The sequence below is a fragment of the Spermophilus citellus genome, assembly GCF_964194105.1.
Source record: "Spermophilus citellus genome assembly, chromosome: 10".
NCBI classification, from domain to species: domain Eukaryota; kingdom Metazoa; phylum Chordata; class Mammalia; order Rodentia; family Sciuridae; genus Spermophilus; species Spermophilus citellus.
In genome coordinates this window covers 27,559,364-27,579,148 of record NC_138197.1, presented here as the reverse complement: position 1 = coordinate 27,579,148, position 19,785 = coordinate 27,559,364, and the positions used below count along the sequence as shown (strand labels likewise).

The window sequence follows — 19,785 nt, the reverse complement described above, 5'->3', positions numbered from 1 at the left end:
TCACTGCCACATAGTTAGAGTGGGTCTGGAGGGAATCCTGCTCTAGAGTGAGGAAAGGATGGAGTGAGTCTGACAGAAAGGGACTTCTGTAAGGATCAGGGATTCATTCACCCACTTTCTTCTCTCTAGCAGGGCTAGCTGCAATTGGGTAGACCAGTTGTCTGAAGGGAGGCTACCCACTCCCCACCCACTAGCTTGACCTTAATTTCATCTTCTGTCAGTGTAGGAGTTACTAAGGAATCCAAACCTTTGTGCTGTGGGAGTGACCAGAAAAGCCAGCCACCTCTTCCTAGGGGGATGCTGAAGCCTCACTGCACATCATGGGGAAGGCTGCTCTTGGACAAGTACTGAGTCAGAGAACCACAGCAGGGAGGAGAGAGTAAAGAAAGACCTGAATGAGAGGGTGTCCTGGCCTCCCAAAGCAAGATGTGGTGCACATATAGCTATCACAGGAGTTTGGAAGAATTGAGGGAAATGGAAGTGAACACAAGATATGCAAAACAGTCATGTCTGAACCTGTTTGTGGACAGCAGAGTAATGACTTATGCTGGGGATACTTTTGTGCATTGTACTAGTGAAAAGAAAAATCCTTCCCTTTCCCCCAACCACACATAGAAAAGCACTTGAGTTCAAAGGTAAAGCTTGTCACACTCCAAATACAAAATGATTTACTTTACATGCAGCAAAATATACAAGAAGTGAATTCAAAAACAAACTTAATTCATTATATTCGCTTGGCACAATTGCAATTCAGTTTTAAAAAAATATTTGAAAAATACTGAAACTGACCTGAATTCAAGTATAACGGTTTCTTCAACAGAAACATTATCAATGCAATAAAACATTACACGGAATATATCGAAGCAAAATGCCTTCTTGAGTTTTTTTTTCTTAAATTTCTGTGTTTTTTTAAATACAGTTCTAATGCCAACACGACTCACAATTGTATTTTTAAAATGAATATTATTGCATTGTTTTTGCATATCTTGTGGGACAGAAAATGCAAAGAGTTACTGATTCCCGTTTCAGAAGCAGAGACAGTGGTTTGTTTTTGCTTTCAAATGGCCCTAGATTCAGATCTCCCCACAGTTAAACCAGAAAGGGGAAACTCTGCACTCACCTGTGTGCATGGGCACACTGAGCGGGTGCATATACACACGTACAACATAGACACATGCACACAGACAACCACTACTCACACACACACGCCCAACACACACTCTCTCATACTTCCTCTCTCCTGCACCCACCAACACACCCAGCATAAGGAAACCAACCCCAATCGCCCGTTTGTGCAAGACCTATCAAGTGCATTGCCAATTACCTTTAAATTGTAAAACCAAATCAAACCAGAAAGAAAAATTGTTACTACCTAAGGAAATTATAACAAATTATGGGGCATACACGAAGGCTGGTAAAACTCTCTTACAGTGGCTATTGAACCCTCCCTCAATGGAAAAAGGAAATCTGCAACTGTTTAAGGAATACAGTAAAACCAAACCTGGTTTACAGATGCAAAAGTGAAAACAGTAAGGTGGGTGGCTACAAAACTTGTAAACGCTCCTCTTCCTTCCCTCCCCCTGGGAAAACAAAAATAAAATAAACCAGGAAAAAAAGAAAAAAGAAAAACTGCAACATGCTGTCAAGAAAAATGTCAAACCACAAAACAAAAGAGCGCTCAAAGGAAGCTCAGCACCACCTCCTTCAGTGAGAGCTGGTGGCCCCATCCCCGGGCAGCGCCAGCTGGGTCCTGTCCTGGCTCTCGCTGACTCTGGCCGGGCTCTGGTCTGCAGCTCGCGTGGCTTGTGCAGGCAAAAGGATCCTGTCGCGGCGAGCGGAGGTGGCCGGGGCTGCAGCCGCGGGACTCGGGGTGAAGCCGCCACTCTGCCCGCGTCCCGGGCCCTGCGCGCCTGTCCCCCAGGCTGCTGTCTCCTCCGCTCTTCCTCGTTCCTCTCCAGTAGGCTGGGCTCTTGCTGGAAGTCACACCCCTCTCCTTCTCCAAACGCACAGGGCCTGGCTCTATGGGGACAGTGAGGCTCCTACAGAATGTGTGCAAATGATTTTTTACAAGCGAAGTTGAAAGACACCCGTTTGCTCGAGGGTCCTTTCTGAGCGAGCCGCCGCAGGGCGCCTAGGTCCTCTCGGGCCCCGCAGGCAACGCCGGACCCGGCGCAGGGTTGACAGCGCAGGGCGGCGCGTGGGTCTTGCTCGCCGCCGAGATTCTTCTGCCCGCTTCTCGCCTGTCGCTCGGTGGACACACACTGCCTCGCGGCTTCTCCTCCCCCTGAAAAGCGGGCTCTCACACCACCCAGCTCTGCGTCTTGTCCCAACAGAAATGAATGAAGACGCTGTTCCGGTTAACTCCAGGTCACGAGAACAGTGAGGCACTTCTGAAACGAACCCATTAGGAACATTGAAACAAATAAAAAACCCGGCGTCTCCCAGCCCTGCGACTACAGGCTGCTGACGTAGACCCTGCTGTCCTGGAGCTCCTCCTCGCTCCGGCCTCGCCCCAGGGCGCGCGCACAGCTCCCGTCCTCCTCGCCGCCGGCCCTGTCCTGCCCCGGGTCCCTGCAGTTCACAAAAGGTAGTAGGGTGCCATTGGGGCTCTGCTGCGCGCCCCCACTGAGGATGCTGTCGGCCGCGTTCTCCATCTCCTCTATTGTCATGTCGCAGGCGTCCGCCAACTCCTGGGTCGTGACCTCGATGAACTTGGGATCTTGAGCAAACTGCCCCAGTCCTTCTGAAATCAAGACCTGCGGGGGAGAGATGGAGAGAACAATGTCACGGCCTCTTCAATGGCTCCCTCCGGATTTATTTCTCTCATTCCCTTAGGCGCTTTTCCTATGAAGGTTTTTTTAGCAAGCTGGTCTTCCTGGTCTCCTTTGATTTTGTTCCAGTATGTCAAAACTCCCCTAAAATGTGGTGCCAGGCAGAGGAGAGTGGAATTGAGATTCTCGTGCTAAAACAGTGACTCCCAATCCTGGTTGTATATTAGAATTATTAAAGAGCTTTGGAAAAATCAGTTTGTCATAGGTTTCCAGAGCTTTGCCAGAGCCTTTTTCTCCTGAGCCCTCAGGGCAGAGAACCAAGGATTTTGACCCTCTATGCACAAAAGCAGCCGGAGCTCATGTATGTGTTGTGAGTAGTCACAGCACATGGTGGGGCTGTAGTCACAGCACATGGTGGGGCTTTTCAGGGTTCACTGCCTGTAGCAGGACCCATCACTTATTGGTTTCTTATCGCCAAGCCTCAACAAAGCCAGCGGCATCCCATAATGATCTGCACTCTGGACCCTTTTGCAGGTCCCGAGAAGGAAGGTCTTTCTATTCAGAGACCTGACATCCAGTGATCCAGGAAAGAACCCGGTGTTTCTCCATGCCAAGACCCCTTGCTGCCCTTGGCTTCTCCCCACTCCCTGTTGGTGGTGCCACTTGGATTCACCTACCGCTTCTACCAGGCTGCTGGCACTGCCATGGAACTGCCTCCCTGGGGCCGCAGCCTGAGTGGGCACCGTGAGGGAGACGGGCCGGGCTCTCCTGATGGTGTTGCTGCCCCCACCGCAGGAGGTGGTCTCCTCAGACCAGGAACTACAGTGGATGGACGGGAAGCTGCTGTTGAGTTTTTCGATGGACTCGGCTCCTTCCAGCCTTAGGGTGGGGATGGGCTGTGGGGGCCAGGCTCGGGTACCAGGTGTGGCAGGGGGTGTGGCACATGGCCTGGGGAACGTGGTGGGGGAATGGCTTCTCTGGAGGAGAGGGCTCAGGCCCGCCACTGCCAATGCCTGTGGACACACAAAGAGCAGAGTTATTGGGAATGGTCAGGCCCTAAGCAGGGGAGGCCTCTGCCTTCTAAGCAGCTTTGCAACTGTTAATTTCCAATGTGTTCCACGTGTTGGAATCCACACTGCCACCATCTTTATCCATTGAATTCAACCTCTCTGAGACCTGGCATAAGTTTCAACAATTTCAAGACATATTTTATGAGCATCTCAATCTGAAGTAATGGCTTTTTTGTAGCTTTGGAAAGCTGCAATTGTGTTGAATCAAGATAGTCTACTATTTAGGCTGTTCCTGTCACCCCTTAGCTTTGAATTCTCTTGCTCTTGGTTTTCTCATCAGTAGAATAGGAATAATGATGATTGCATCATCTTGCATCATCTCCATCCATCTACCCGTGGGGTCAGTGTGAAGTTTAAGTGAAATAAGGGCTGAGAAGTACAGTGTCCATCCTAAAGAGCTAGACAAAACCAGAGTTGTTGCTTCAATTTTTACCATGACTCAGTTCGCTAACAGTGACCTCCCACTGTCTAGCTCAGGCTCTCTTTGAATTATTGTTTAAATCTTATACTGTGTTGTAACTGAATGATTGGTGTGTTTGCATCCTCTGTCCCCAGTGTTCACAAGTATCCCTAGGTCAGGGACCATAGCTTGCTCAACAGTGTCAGCGGCTTGGATGTGATGTGTTCATGGGAGAGCATGACACTCGGTGGTGGGAAAGTCCAGTTCTGAGAAGCAGAGAAGACAAGAACATAGGGTGGAGGTGACAGAAAGGCACAAAGAGGAGTCTACAAATAAAGAAAAAAAACTTGCCTACCAGCATGATGAAGGCAGACAGATGAAACCAAGTTCTAGAAATCATTTAAAATAGCACACACAGGGTCCCCACATCCTGCCACCCTCCCTTCCCCAGCTCACATGGTTCCCAGCCTAGGACTTCTGGGTCCCTGGAGACCTGAGGGAAGTATGAGGCGCTATATTACAGAATGCCCAGTGGAAAACATCCTTTTAAGGTAATGCCAAGGCTAAGTAAAACTATTGCTTTGAATTGAATAACTCAGCTGAGCCACACCTGTCATCGTATGTTGATTATAAGCTCTGATTGACAGTTGAATGCCTTTTGGGTACAAAAAAGTCATTTAGAGCAAAGGTCCAAGGTAAGGGAGTCTAGAATTAAAAAGGTAAACAGGTTGAGGGAAACTTGGGTTTAGATCCCACTTTCCCTGTAGGTGATGGACTGGCCTTGAAAGCTCTTCAAAAATTTTATAACTGGGAATATACTTGATACTGGTGCCCTGGATTGTGCCATCTCAGTTCAAGCCAGCCACGCCAAGAGTCATTTTATCTAGTGAATCTCCCTGGCTCTGTTCTCCTTGGATACCATTCCTACTCTTGACTGTGCTGTTGGCAGGTGCTTTGATTACTATCATTGGATGGATTTTTGTGCAGTCCACCTTACAGGTGTATTCAAATCCTAGGTATGACAACATCTGCCTGAGTGCATGTTGTATAAGCCAGTGTCTGAGGGTGGGAACTTGGTGGCACCATAAGGAGAAAGCTCAGGAGGGATCCGGCAGCTCCTGTGGATCTGTGATTACATGGGGCGTTCCTACTTACTAGGATTTTGGGGTCTCTTAACTCAGGCATGAAAGACCTTGCTGAGGCTCCTTTACCTGCAGAGGAGTGGGTGGCCCTACTTGGGAGTTGTTAGGGCCTGGGGTAGGATCCACCAGTGGTCTGAGACAGGGAAGGTTGATGTGTACCTTGAGGATTTTACCATCCTTCTAGGGACTGTCTGTCCTGCAAAGTGGTGGCCAGTGGCCTGTCCAAAATTTGTGGGTACCTGATGATGGACCAGATGCAAAGGTAGGACTGTCTTCTGAGAGATGTCTCCCCCTTGATTCTTCTGTCGCTTCAGACACTCTAGGTGGAAGGAGGCCCTTCGACCTGCAAAGGCAGTCAAAGAACCAGAATCAGGGCAGCAGAAGGGGACATTGGCCTGGAACAACTCTGCTCTCATTTGGATCTTGAATGCCTCCCAAAGGCCCACATGATGAAGGCTCAGTCCCCGTGTGACAGTATTGGGAGTTGGTAGAAACTTCAAGAGGTGGGGCCTAGTGAGAGGTTTTATGTCGTTGGTGGTATGTCCTGAAGGGGATTATAGGATGCCTGTCTCTTTTTCTTTCTCTCTTTCTTTTCTCAGGAAGGAGGTAAATGGTTTTGCCATGAGAGTCCACCATAATGTATGGCCTTACTCCAAACCCAAAAGCAATGGGGCCAGCTGTCCATGTGTCCTCTAAAACTGAGCCAACATAAGTTTTTCTTCTTTTTTGGTACCAGGGATTGAACTCAAGGGCACTTGACCACTGAGCCACATCCCCAGCCCCATTTTGCATTTTATTTAGAGACAGGGCCTCACTTTTGCTTAGTGCCTGGCTTTTGCTGAGTTTAGCTTTGAATCATGATCCTCCTGATTCAACCTCCTGAGCCACAGGGAATACAAGCATGCACTGCCATGTGCAGCTACTAATTTGATTGTCTCAGGTATTTTTTTTGCACCAAGAGAAAGCTGACCAACACAGAATCATGCCCAGGTAGCTGCAAGGAGTAGTGTCGGTGGCCCTGGATACACTCCTCTTCACCCCTTGCTTTATCTCTGAGACACATGGAGTAGCACATGTTTAAATCCCGTCCCCGCATGCTCTGCCTTTGGAATTCTGTCTTATGGCTTTGGAAATCTTCCCAGCTCACTGTATGGAGATTGCCTAAACCAGGCCAGAGCAGTTTCTTAATCATCCCTGGGTACCTGACAATGTCATCTTGGGGGTGACCACTGGCCTCATCTGGAGAGCAAGGTATGTCTTTACCTAGTGAGGCAGAGCGGAGGAAACCCCTCTTTGGAGATTGCCGGATGTCCCTCTTGTCCTCCTCTGGAGGCGTCAACTGTCGATTTTCATCATCCTGGTAGGAGAGCCTGGAATAGAACTCTTGGGGCTTGTTCCTGGAGGCTGAGCACTGCCACCCAGGGAGACAGCTGCCAACTTCACAAAGCAGTCTGCATTTTTCTTAGTGAAGGAACAACTGCACCCTTATGCTTCCACACAGGTTTAGGGAAGGGGCATCAGGGACTTGCCACCCTAAGAAATTCTGCCCCGCTCTCTGGCCTCACAGGCCTGCTTGCTGGAAATCCCAGCTCTTTATGCACAGCTGTCTATCTGATGAGCCCTGCCTTTTTTGTGTGTGTGTGGTACTGGGGATTATAGCTAGGACCTGGCATGTGCTTGGCCCGTGCTCCAGCACTGAGCTTCCTGCCCAGCTCTGAGTCTTGCATGTCTGATTTGAGGCAGTGGAATCACTGTTTGGTCAAAGGTGTTGAGAAAGCTAGAAAAAATTCTAGCCTCACAGGTTTCCTCAGGAGAGGTCTAGGCTCCAGTCTTTACATATGCTCATGCTATTGACCTTGGCTGTGCTCAGTGTTAGCCCAAACTTCTCCCTCACTCCCCACTTCCTCCCCACCCTGGCAACTTTTCATCTACTTTGGTCTGTTTTCTTTTTTTCCTAATGCTGATTGCAACCCACTGAAGTGATTTCACAATCCCTAGTGGGTCAGCCTGCAGTCAGATGAGCTCCCTGCCTCTGTCCCCGGTGCTTTCCCTAACATCTTTTTAAAAATAATTGATTTACTTCGTTAGTGAGTTTTGTGGTGCTGGAGACATGAACCAGGACCTTCCAGGTGTCGGGTCCCACGGAGCCTCCAGCACCTCTCATTTCTTGAGGGCAGAGGCTACACAGCCTTTGTTTTCTTTGACTCCAGCCCGCTCCTGTGAGCGACTGGGAACCCTCGTAGATGTACAGGGAAATTTGCTGAAGGAAAACCTCACGTTTTTAGGGCTCCAGACCTTTCTCTCATTCTCAGCTAGGTAAGTCCTCCTCCTCACATGTTCTTCTTATCCAAGTCATCCCACTCTTGCAGACAGAGCTCTGTCTGACTTATGTGTGGTACATACTGTGGTCACCCAGCCCCTGACCTTCTCTGAATGCCTGTACCTCTCAGCATTTGTACTACCCTGTGGGCAGTTAGTTACAAAATCTCCATGTTATTTCCCTCTTGTGAGATCCTCTGAGCTTCCTAACTAGTTGGTAAGATAGCCTTGAGTTCCAAGCTGTTTTTCATGGCCAGTAGAGCAGCCCGATGTACCAAGCACTTAGTAGGAGCCATAATGGATTAGAGAAATTACCTTTCCCGCTCTCTGGGATAATTGGTCATGTGTCCATTGGCATTCTCTAAAAGTCAATTTAGAGAATGAGACCTCTCAAGGAGTTTCTGATAATTTTTTTAAGGTTTTATACCCTTTGCCATTGAGTCACAAAGGCCTCTCACTCCCCACCCCAAATACGCTGAGGGGGACATGAAGGTATGGGGAGGTCATCTGATTAGGCAAGTCACTGTCTTGACCACTACTTCCATGTTCTCTGCACTCCTTATGTCCTTCTATTAACCAGGGAAAAGGGAGAGATCTTTGCTACTGTTCAACACCATTCCCTGGGCAAGTCCTGGGGCCCAGGATGCCACACAGGATGTCCTTATTTATTTTTGTTAATTATTATTTTAATTTGCACATGTTTACAGAGCATATATTTATGTGATAATTTTGACACACATATAGAATGTGTAATGATCAAATCAGGTCATTAACATTTCCTTCTCCTCAAACATTTAAAACTTTTTTCTTGCACATTTTTGTGGGGCCTGGTGTGATATTTCAGTACATGTGTACAGGTGTGCTGGTCAAATCAGGATAATTAACTTTTCATCTCCTTAGCATTACTCTGTCTGGAGCCTTCAAGTTCCTCTCTTTTAGTTATTCATAAGTGTATATTTAATCTATTCTAAAAGGGACGGACATTGCAACCTTCTAAAGGATCTAGATCTGCATTTTTAAAGCCTTGCTCCATACATCCAGCAAGGGCAAACTCAACAGCCCTAGATTTGCCAACAGTGCCCTCTTCTGGGTAGCTTTATTATAAGCAGTTTCATGAAACATTTGTTTAAATGTTAATATTTATATGTTGTGTTCTGAGTCTCACTAGAAAATATAGTTATGGCTGCTGGTTGCAGCTAAAAAGTTTAAGAAACAATGTTGAGAAGTTATCATGGAAGTATTTTATGTTGAGGAAAAGCCAAGATAAAGGGGATTGTGTGTGTGTGTGTGTGTGTGTGTGTGTGTGTGTGAGTGTGAGAGAGAGAGAGAGAGAGAGAGAGAGAGAGAGAGTGTGTGTGTGTGTGTGTGGGGGGGTATGCGGGGCTTCCCATTCCTCTACTGAGATGACAGATATTTTAGTAATGTGCCATCTCCTCCTCTCCCCAAGTCATGCCCATAAGAGAGATTTTGACGACCTGCCCCGCGTTCCCAGATCCTTCCCTCCACCCGGGGTGGCCTGGGCAGGAGATGCAGGGCTCACATCTCTGTGGAGAGGAGGCTGGGCTCGCTGCAGTACTCGGCCTCTTCGCTCATCTTCACGTCGTAGGTCTCCTCTCGGGACACGTCCTCCTGACACACCATGGCTATCTGGCTCTCCCGGGAGGAGCACCTATAGTGTCCAGAAGGGACCAAAGTATCAGGAACTGCCGCCGTCCTCCTCTGCCCCAGCAAGCGAGGTGTCACCCATGCACATGCATGCAGACATAACCACTGTGGCTTCTGTTTCCTGCACCTGCTGATGAAGGCTTTTAAAGAAGGCCCTGGGCTATACTATAGAGGGCAGGAGGGCCACTGTAGATAGTATGTCTCTGATTCTTAGCAAAAGCAATGCCAGAACTGTAGCTGCCCTTAGTCTTGAGCTGAGACATAAAGGACAAGGCCCAGAGCTGGAACTCTGGATAGGTTTACTCTTCACCTGGTTAAAGCTTAACACCTGCAGTTTTTTTTATCAACTGTCATGGGAAGAGAGACAACTGAAGTTTATAAGCACTTACCCTGTGCTAGGTAGGCACTGTGTGTGTGTTAAACTTCACTGATAGATACATCTGGGGGAGAAGAAAATCCCCTGATGTCTGCTCCACAGCTCCTCTCTAAAGGTGTCCTCTTGTTTAATATAGATCAAAATTTAATATGAAAATACTCTTAAAGGGAGGTAATTAAATTTACACTGGGATGCCAACGATGGACAAAAAGAGCCTTCTTCAGGAAGATAAGGTGCACAGGGGAGAATGTGGTACTCTGATTGAGTCCTTGAAGATTGTGGAGGAGGAGCTGGGATGCAGAAAAGGGAAAGGGCCATCAAGTCAGGCTTAGGAGGCCACTTAAACTTGATCTTCTATGCAAAGCCAGCCTTTCAGATCAGCACACAGATCTAGTGCTGGGCACATTGCCCTGAGCATAGAACGGGTCAGTATGTGTCTCCTGAGACTCGGGACTCGCCCAACACTGCTGTTGGGTGGTTAAAGCAGCCAGTCTTCCAGAGCATACAGTGGATTGGATGGATGGCCAATGCAACTTGCTTGGCATCAGATACTGGTAAGTGCCCAGACGATGGGGCCACGTGACTTTTTTTTTGTATTGGGGATCAAACCTAGGTGCACTTTACCACTGAGACACATCCCCAGCCTTTTTATTTTTTAAATTGAGACAGGGTCTCAATGAGTTGCTTAAGGCCTTGCTAAGTTGCTGAGGCTGGCCTTGAACTTGTGATCCTTCTGTCTCAGCAGCCCACCGTACGTGTGTACCACCACACCTGGCTGCATGGCCACTTGGAGATGGGTGTTATGAAGGGACAGGAAAACTAGTGGGCAAGTACGCTGCTCCTTGGGTGGAAGCAGCTTCAGGACATATGTCCAGAGGTTTAGCAAGAAATTCACATTTCTTGATTACTATGTGAGCTGGAGGGCAGGAAAAAAGGTGATTTGCCCAAAAACCTGGTATGCTGGGGATCTGTCCAGCCTCCTAGGGCCTCACTATACTACTCTGGAAGAGCAGCACAATCAAGGATGATGTGGCAAGAAGCAGAGGAGTGTCCTCTCCCACCCTGGCCTCGGGGAGCCTGGAGCTGCAGAGGGGAGCAGACAGCCCAGGCTGTACTTCTGGGGCCCAGAGCACAGAAGAGGCACCTACCGTCCCAGTATCTCATAGCAGTGTATCCTACAGCACAGGGCCAGGTGGGGAGAAAAGAGCAAGTCAGGAGGTGGGAGTCGCCCTTAAGACCTCCAGGAATGATCCTACCCTGGGGCAGATAGGTCAGTGCTACAGAAAAGGGCCACCTGCCACCAGAAAGCAAGATGGGGCTGATGAGGGGTTTTGAAGAAAAGACACCCTTCCTGTCTCAAGTGAGTGAAAGGCCAGGTTTGAGCCGAGGTTTGGGAAAGGGTAGAGGGGATGGTTTCTGTCACATAGCCCGGATTCACGTATCTCAGAGGATCACGGCCCAGTATGCATTCACTCAGGAAGGTTGAGAGGAGAGGGCTCTGTCAGAGGCCTGGCACCTTAGGACACAGCTGGCCCACGGGATGACGCTGGCTTATCCTGTGTGTGGCTGCCATGTTGAACCAAGAGCTCGATTTGGATGGCAGCCTGGCCCCTGCCTCTCTCGCAGGGTTCTGGGGCAGCAGCCTCTAACTGAGGCTTGAAGGTTGGGTGGTGGCCTGAGGGCCAAATTGTTCTCCACCCTGGTGTGGCCCAGGCTAGGGTGCAGGGTGCCCACCCTCCTGCTTACCTCCTGGAGTTGAGCTTCCAGGCAGCCTCCTGCACCCGGATGGCAGGAGACAAGGGGGGCCCATGGCCCTCCACGGTGCTGACTGTGCTGGGGTAGCCGCTGGGGCGGGGGAAGCGGCCTAGGGCGGTGTTGTTGGCATTGTTGATGTTGGCGTTGGAGCCGGTGGATGAGTAGCTGCTGGGGGTGAAAGTGGAGTCCACTAGTTTCTCATGGGAGGGCGATTCAGTGTCGCCTGGGTTGTTACCCGCCTTGTTGATGTGCAGCGGGCGCTGGGTGGTGAAGGTCTGTGGGAAGGCGCCCCGGCTGTCGCTTTGGTAGTAGTTGACATGGTTGACCAGCAGGCCCCCAGCCCTCTGTAGGCAAGACGGGAGAGTGGATGGAGGAAAAGACCCCTGACTGCCTCTCCTTCTTTGAGGGAGAAACCTTGGGCAGGCGGGGCAGAGAAGCACAGGCCGTGGGAACCTTGTCTGCCCGCTATAGGATCAAGTTTCCAGGGTCTTGGTGGGGTGGTTAACATGGCACCTGATGTCCCTGATGCCATTCAGTAGGTGATGAGAACGAGGATGACAGGAGGACATCCTAGGTGGGATGGGCTGATTTTAGCTCTACAGCCCAGGAGCTGGGCCCGGGGCTGGGGGACAGGTGCCACAGGGCCCTGTTCTACCATGGTTGGTAGCTTCCCCCTCGCTATAGAAGGAATTTTAGCCAAACTCCTTTGGGATGAGGCAGGTAGCTCAAATTAGTGATGAGAGCCCAATGCAAAAGTTGTGGTCTTCTGGCCCAGCCAGGTTTAATTGCCACTGATGGGTCAGCCTTGGTCTCTAGGAGAGTAGAGGGAGGCCTGGAGGGGACCCCAGGGACCCAGATAGCACATGCCCATCTCCACAGGGTAGCCACCACTGTCCTGGCCTCTGCCACCATGTGGGAACACAAGCACAATATGGCCAGGTCTTCTGACTTTTTTCCATGAAAAGACAGAAGCCCAGATTTTTACTTGGACGTGCCAGATGTTCAAGTATCGGCAAACAAAAGAGGTCAGCAGATCAGAGGTGGCCCACAGGCTACCACTCTGCAACTCCTACTGTAGAAGTTCCTCCCAGGAAACATTGCCGTTAGGAACATGTCTCCTCCCCAGTTCTCTGAGAGCCAAAGATGCTCAGAGCTGCCATCCTGAGAGGACTGATGTGGCAAAGAGTCCGGTTTGAAGAAGCCATCCTCTGCAGAATGAGGAGACAGCTGAGCGGAAGGGCTTGGAGCCACCACAGAGTTAAGCCTTTCTTCCTGGGTTTTCTTAGCAGAACCCCAGCCCACCCCTCTTTTGCTTCAAGATGAACTTGGTAGAGAAGAGTGTGACTCTCAGCACCTACCCTGAAGATGTCATCTTCGGAGGCAGCAGACACAGCCTCCTTCATGGCTTTGTCCAGCTCTTCCTCAGCAGTCAGATCTCCAGAGATGGCCCTTCGGATCTCAGGCCCGATGTCATGCAGTGTACGCAAGCCAGCCTGGAACCCAGAGGGACATGTGAGGACCCTGGTCCTTCTCTACCCAGCTTTGTAGTCAGCCATGACCCTAGTGCTCCTCCACCCAGCCACTCTACCCAGCAGGGGGCTTCTGAACCCGATGGGCTTCCCAGGGACCCCTATTGTCACCCTGGGGTGGAAGATTCCATTCATCCATCTGGGAGGAGTGAAGTCATGCTCAGAAGGCCACCAGTGATCAGGGGCTGTCTGAGCTCAGCAGAGTGCATGGGAATTCTGGGGTTGCCCGGAAAACAGGCAGGAGTGTGGAGGGTAGTGGGAGGGAAAGGGGTTTGTCACCCCCTCATATCTGCCTTCAGAAAGGATTAGTGCTTTCAGGAAGTTTTCTGCTCAGCCTCCTGGTGAGAGATCTGGGCCCTGCCCAGGGCCTGAGGAGGGCAACCAGGACCATCCTTGGGGTGTGGATCCTTCCTGCCAGACCCTTACCTGCAGTGACAGGGCGTTCCTCTGGGAGGGCTTTCCCACAAGCCCTTGCTCTTTACGCTTCTTGAATTTCCGGAAGTATTCTTGGATTAGGAAAGTGGCATAAAATTTGCCAACTGTAACCTCGTCATCTGAGACACACAGAGAGGAGAATTGAGGGGAAATGGAGATTCAGTTAAACTTCTTAATTTACTTTTTAGCATCCAAACTTTTACTTTTTCAATTTAATTTTTTTTGGCTTAAAAAGAGTAAAAACAAATAGAAAGGAATATGGTGAAAAGTCTCTCTCTTACCACATCCCCATCTGCTTAGTTATTTCCTTTTAGTAGCTAACCATTTTTATTAGCTTCTTAAATATTTTTATAGAAATTCTTCATGCAAATAAGCAAATATATTCTTATTCTTACTTAATATTATCCTCTCTCTCTCTCTCTCTCTCTCTCTCTCTTTCTTTTTTGGAGACAAGTTCTCACTACATTAAGACCAGGCTGACCTTGATTGAAATTCTGGGCTGAAACAATCTTTCTGCCTCAGCCTCCTGAGTAGCTGGGACTATCGATGCATACCACCACACCTGGGTGCTACATACAACTTTTTTTTTTTTTAAAGAGAGAGTGAGAGAGGGGAGAGAGAGAGAGAGAGAGAGAGAGAGAGAGAGAGAGAGAGAGAGAGAGAGAGTTTTTTTAATATTTATTTTTTTTTAGTTCTCGGCGGACACAACATCTTTGTTGGTATGTGGTGCTGAGGATCGAACCCGGGCCACACGCATGCCAGGCGAGCGCGCTACGGCTTGAGCCACATCCCCAGCCCCCAACTTTTTTTTTTTTAACAGAAAAGTAGCCTATACTACTTGTGATTGTCAAAATCACTTCCTACCTTGCTTTTATTTTTCCCCTTGATTTGACATTACTAACCCTTATTTGATTCCACCTATGGTTGAATGGCATCTCCTAAACACAAACAGTTCTGCTTCAAGATTGGAGGGAGGGGTTGTTGTGAGCAACACCTTCCTCTTATTGAAGTTTGGGTTCTTCTTCAAACCAGACAGATTGGGTTATCATACCATGTGTCCCTGCTGGGCTGGGTACCTGAGATCACACAGGATTAAATCAGTGTCTGTCTCGGGCATGAGCCAGATGGTAGGGAAGCCGTAAGTCCTGAAGGGAAATGTTTAATGCCCAGCAAGTCACCAGTTGCCCTATCTCCTGTGTTTTGTGATTGGGTTAAGTCTCTGGGCTTGTGGTGGCACACCTGCTCCTAGCTGTCCTGGAGAAGGGCCAACTCCATGACACTGATGGGCCTCCTTCTGGCAGGGCCTCATATCCACAGGGGAAGGGAACCTTGGTGATCTCTGTCTAGGGAAGTCAGAAGCACGTGTGAGGTCCTAGGCTCCCTCCGTCCCGGGCTCCTGCATCTGCTCTGGATGCACCATGCAACCTTGGCTAGGTAATTAGCTTAGAATGTTAGTTCCTTGAGCAAACTTCACAGAAATGTTATAAACATTAAATAATTAAGTCATGTAAGATATCAGATGGCATTTGACCTATTCAGGATTCTTAGCCCCAGTCTTGCTTTCCCTTTGGGAAGTGGTTTTCAACAGGGATTTCACTTCTTCAGGAAGCTTTGGAAATGTGTGGGTGCATGAGAGCAAATTTCATAATTGATTTTAACTTCTTGCAGAGTTGTGCCTGAGCATTTATGCATTAAAAGCATTTTCTTTTAATATACTTTATATTGGAGTTAAAGCCCTTATTAACACATGTAGGAAGGTTATGTTATCAACAATTTTCATTTGAGATCATAGTAGGAGCAATCTAAATTATCTGTTATAAACAGGGACTTTTGCTTGGTAGAGATGAGGAGAACTGTCCTAGGATGAATGAAATAAATTTCAAAGAGAGGAGGGATCTCAGGGCATTTTCTTCCAGGTTTCTAGAATAATCTAGAAAAATCAACTCAGTGGCTTACAGGGAAACCTACAGGTTGTGGGGTTCCCTTGGAGGTTCAACCAAATCTCTAAGCATCACATCTATGCCTGTCCCCATAATGCAAAATGCAGATTGCAGCAGATTTCCAACCTGACAGTCTATATCTGAGTTTGTGCAGGGCATTGCACTCCAGTCTCTGGGAGAAGGGTCTGGAGAAAGGAAGCTCCAGTGAGCCCAGTGGCCTCAAGACGTAAGTCTCAGGCTGCTGCCATGTTTCTAATGGTGCCAGAGCTGGAGTAGAGGAAGGCAGAGAAATCATGTGGGCTGGGCAGGTGGCTGAGATGTGGGCATCCAGGGCACTTACCACCTGCAGGAGGCACCACTTGGTCCAGCAGCTTCATGCTGGTCCTTTTCCAGATCTTCTTGATGATGGCCCGCAGCTCCTCATTGGCTTGCTCCAGGTTCCCTGAAGAAGAGGGTATGGGAGGCTGAAAATGATCATCGACCCCTTGTGGCACCCTCCCAGGAGATGGGTCTCTGAATAAGGAGGGAAGCCGCTGCTGGAGGCCTTGGCCCCACACACCGCCCTGACTCATCAGCTTCTCTTTCTTTCTCAGTGCTGCTTTTCTCCCCAGTCTTCCCATTTCCATTTCTATGTCCTTCCTCTTTCCATTTCCCTTTCTCTGTGTTTTCCTTCTTTCTTTCTTTCTTTCCTTCTGAGCCCTGTCCAGTGCCATTCCTTTTCCCCTCCTCCCCACCTGTCGCTCAGGCCAGCCTGTAGGGGCACTCAGAGATGAAGAGCCTGAACTGAGCTGCAGCCCCTCAACCCCCCAACCCCTGACAGCCTAGGCAAGCATACATCCCCAGCCTCCTTTCTCCCCTTTAATTTGAGACAGACTCTCACTAAGTTGCTTAGGACCTTGCTAAGTTGCCGAGGTAGGTCTCAAACTTATCATCTTCCTGCCCCAGCCTCCTGGGTGCCTGAGATTACAGGGGTAAGCCACAGGACACAGGCTTGACAGTGGTGGAAAAGGAAAGCTGAGACCTGTACCCATTAGAGGGAGGTGCTAGGCAGGATTCTAGATGCTATGCAAGATACCTGCCCGACCCTGCCACCATACACACGATGCATAACCCCTGGGCCTGAGGATAAGATGGATTTAACTCTTGCAATTAGATTACGTCATAGGGCACCTATGACTGTCGGCCAGGAAGAAGATCTCTGTGGGCCTGACCTAATCATATGAGCCCTTTAAAAATCCAGGGTTCTCACCAGCTGGGAGCAGAGAGAAAATGAGAGGGATGGACCCTGGCTGGACTAGAAGAGCACAGATACCCATGCTATGGAACGAACTGAGAGATTCTAGGAACTGAGAGTGGTTCCCAGCTGACAGCAAGCAGGCGAATGAGGATTACACACCCACAATGGCAGGAACTGAAAATGTTCAACAATGTGAATGAACTCAGAGGTGGTATCTTCTTCAGAGCCTCCAGAAGGGCGCACAGCCTGGTTAATATTCTGATTTTGGTCTCCCAAGACCCTGAGCAGAGAACCTAGCTACTCCATGCTGGACTTCTGACTCACAGAACTGTGAGCTAATAACTGGGTGTTTTTTTTTTATTTTTAAGTGTGTGGTAATTTGTTATCCAGGGTTAGGAAAGCAGTACAGGTGATGCATACTGCTGTTACATGGAGATGCTGTAGGCCGTCAAGGAGAGCTCTGGGGTCAGACTGCTTGCATTCAAACCCAGGTCTGAAGCCACCCAGGAGAGCAAGCAGATGTGGCCATGGAGAGGGAGTGAGGACTTCTGAGTTCTTCCTTAGAAGGTCAGATTCAAACAGTAGCTGAAGCCAGAGGACAACTTCTGGGCTTCTGTTGGAGGCCATCGATGAAGGAAGTCAGAGGTTTCTAATATACACAATCTGAGTCCCAATTAAAACAATGCTCAAATAAACTTCTGGACTGGGTTGAAGAGCATCCTCCCAAAATTCATGTCTACCTGGCTCCTTGGAATGTGGACTTAGCTGGAAAAAGGGTCCTCACAGATGTAACTAGTTAAGATGAGGTCATATAGGATAAGGGTGGGCCCTACGTCCAATATGCCTAGTATCCTTACACAAAGCAGAGAGGCACACAGGGACACACGGGGAAGGTCATGTGAAGAGGGAGATAAAGATGCAGTGACACAACTGTGAGCCCAGGAGAGCCAGTGTCACTAGCTTCCACCAGAAGCTTCAAGAGAAGCAGGCACAGCTCTTCCTAGTCTTTAGCTGGGACCCACCTGCCTGTACCTTACTTCTAAAAGATTTCTGGTTCCCTGAATTGTGAGGGAGTAAGTTCTTCTGTTTTAAGCCACCTGGTTTCTGATCATTTGTTACAGAAGACCCAGGAAACAAATACAGGTCTTCATTTATCGTCATAATGATCTATGTGCTGTGCAGCGTCACTGCCTGTTGCTTTGTATCATCAAAGTATTTTTAAGGCTTGCTACTGGAAAGAGTGCTGGTTCTCCAAAGTCAGTGTGAACTTCTCTCACTTCCTTCCACTCACAAAAGCCTGAAGGGCCAAGGCCGCTCTAAGTCTTCTCCTCACAAATTTATGTTTTCAGACCTTTCTTTCCTTTGTCTCCAAGTCTTGATTTTAACAAGTCTACGGAAAGCCTGGAGGATCACCCTCAAATGTAGGTACAGGTGCGTTGGTGGCTATTCTGAGATGTCTGTTTCAAAGATTTTCTTGAATTCTGGACTTGGCTAAAGTTCCCAGAGGCTGGCTTCTCCTCTTGTCTCTGGATAAGTCTGATTACAGCAAACTTGGTGCTACTGCTGGTGGCACTTTGTTGGGACCTGGTTTGCAGACAGTGCAGCTTCAACACTGCTCAATCAGTAATTTTTGTTTCTCTATGGAACCCAAACTTTCAGCCTTAGTTTACACCAAGTTTCCAGTAATACTGCATATTCCTTCCAGTAGTCAGTGTCTTCCTTTATGGGAAGAGAAAGCCCTTACCCTGAACATAAACGAAATAATAGACATGGTTGAAAATTTGGAAAGAACAGAATTAAAGGAAGAAGATTCTGTTACTCAGTGACATTCCATATTAATGTATTAACAACTTCCCTTCTGATTTTCTTCTGTTGTGCACAAACTTGTGCACTACATGTCTACCTAATTCGTTTTAGCTATAAATAGGCCTATTCATAGCCATTTTGGATTGAGTTATTGCATTGATACCAATGGCATGCTTTTTAGCCTTTGCTTTCTTTGTTCAGCAAGATTTGACCTGTGTTTAATTTTAAAAATTAGCTCATAATTTTGACAGGCATGTTGCTGGACAGGTTCTCATTTCCCTTCCTTTCAGAGGTTTTTCTGCTATTCTCTGGAAAGATTTAACGGAAAGAAGGCACCTCTCCTGGTGATGCACTGAACTAAATTCTCAGATGTCATCACCTTTATCTATTTTACAAATGAAGACAGAATAAAGAATCACATGCATGTTGGTGAGAGAGCTGAGATGCAGACACAAACCTCCCATCTCCCTCCTTACTGCCCCTTCTGTGGCACCAAAGGAAAACACTGGCTGGCAGCCCGGGCTCTTGGGTGAAGTGTAAGAAGGGGAAGAAAACACGCTGCTTGCCTCATGTGTATCTTCTCCTATTACTGCACCAGTGGGTGTCAGACTCCAGCTCACACATGAATCATCCACACAGCTGGTCCACAGTGCAGATTCCTGGCCCTAGTCACAGACACTCAGGTTTGGTAAATCCAAGCTGGTACCAGAATTCAGCTTTGACCAAGTCCCAAGAGCTAATCCTGTGGCTCATGGTCTTTTGACCACACTCTAAGAAGCACTGAATGGCTACAGGCTCTTGGAGAATAAGGGCATGTTTTGAGACACATTTTATACAGACTTTTGCAGAGTGGTTCAGAGATAGACAGCAGATGACCTAAACCAGGGTCACTGCTAGCCCACAGGGTGCCTCTGTGCAAACTAGAAGGGACCCACTGGAAGTGGCTTGTGTGTGTGTGGACCATAGGCTGAGGAGTGTAGCCCAGGTAGGACCTTAACCCCTACTGTCAAGGAGCTGATCACCTTGTGCCAGGTACAGCATGCACAATGGTATGCGATGACCTCCACCATAGTTACCACCTGTCATTATGTCCCCTTCCCAACATGAGTCCTTTTAATTTCAAAAGAGAATTGAGCATTTGAGAGACCCACCTGTAGCCAGTGCAAATCCCTTGAGGGCTCAGTCTTGCTTCAGGTAACACTCATCCCCTTTTGTATTTTGAACTATACCCTAGACATCAAGTCAACACCCAGAATAATTTCTAGACTTTAATGGAGAAGGAGAGCTCAAGATAAATAAACCGGAGGCCAAGAGGTCATTGAGAAACAAAGAAAACATGA

At 48.4% G+C, this 19,785-nt stretch overlaps 1 protein-coding gene across 1 annotated transcript in view; it reads right to left on the bottom strand.

The window, feature by feature from the left end:
- Positions 1-260: 260 nt before the first annotated feature.
- CACNA1C (calcium voltage-gated channel subunit alpha1 C) overlaps positions 261-19,785 on the bottom strand; it is a 634,974-nt gene continuing 615,449 nt past the window's right edge. The window contains exons 40-48 of the mRNA XM_081309259.1: positions 15,743-15,844; positions 13,454-13,581; positions 12,857-12,991; positions 11,490-11,842; positions 9,243-9,371; positions 6,647-6,753; positions 5,623-5,726; positions 3,449-3,784; positions 261-2,756 (exon numbers count right to left, since the gene is read on the bottom strand). Coding sequence (XP_081165385.1) covers positions 2,454-2,756; positions 3,449-3,784; positions 5,623-5,726; positions 6,647-6,753; positions 9,243-9,371; positions 11,490-11,842; positions 12,857-12,991; positions 13,454-13,581; positions 15,743-15,844 — 1,697 coding nt within the window. The 3' untranslated portion in view covers positions 261-2,453. The remainder of the gene's footprint in view (positions 2,757-3,448; positions 3,785-5,622; positions 5,727-6,646; positions 6,754-9,242; positions 9,372-11,489; positions 11,843-12,856; positions 12,992-13,453; positions 13,582-15,742; positions 15,845-19,785) is intronic.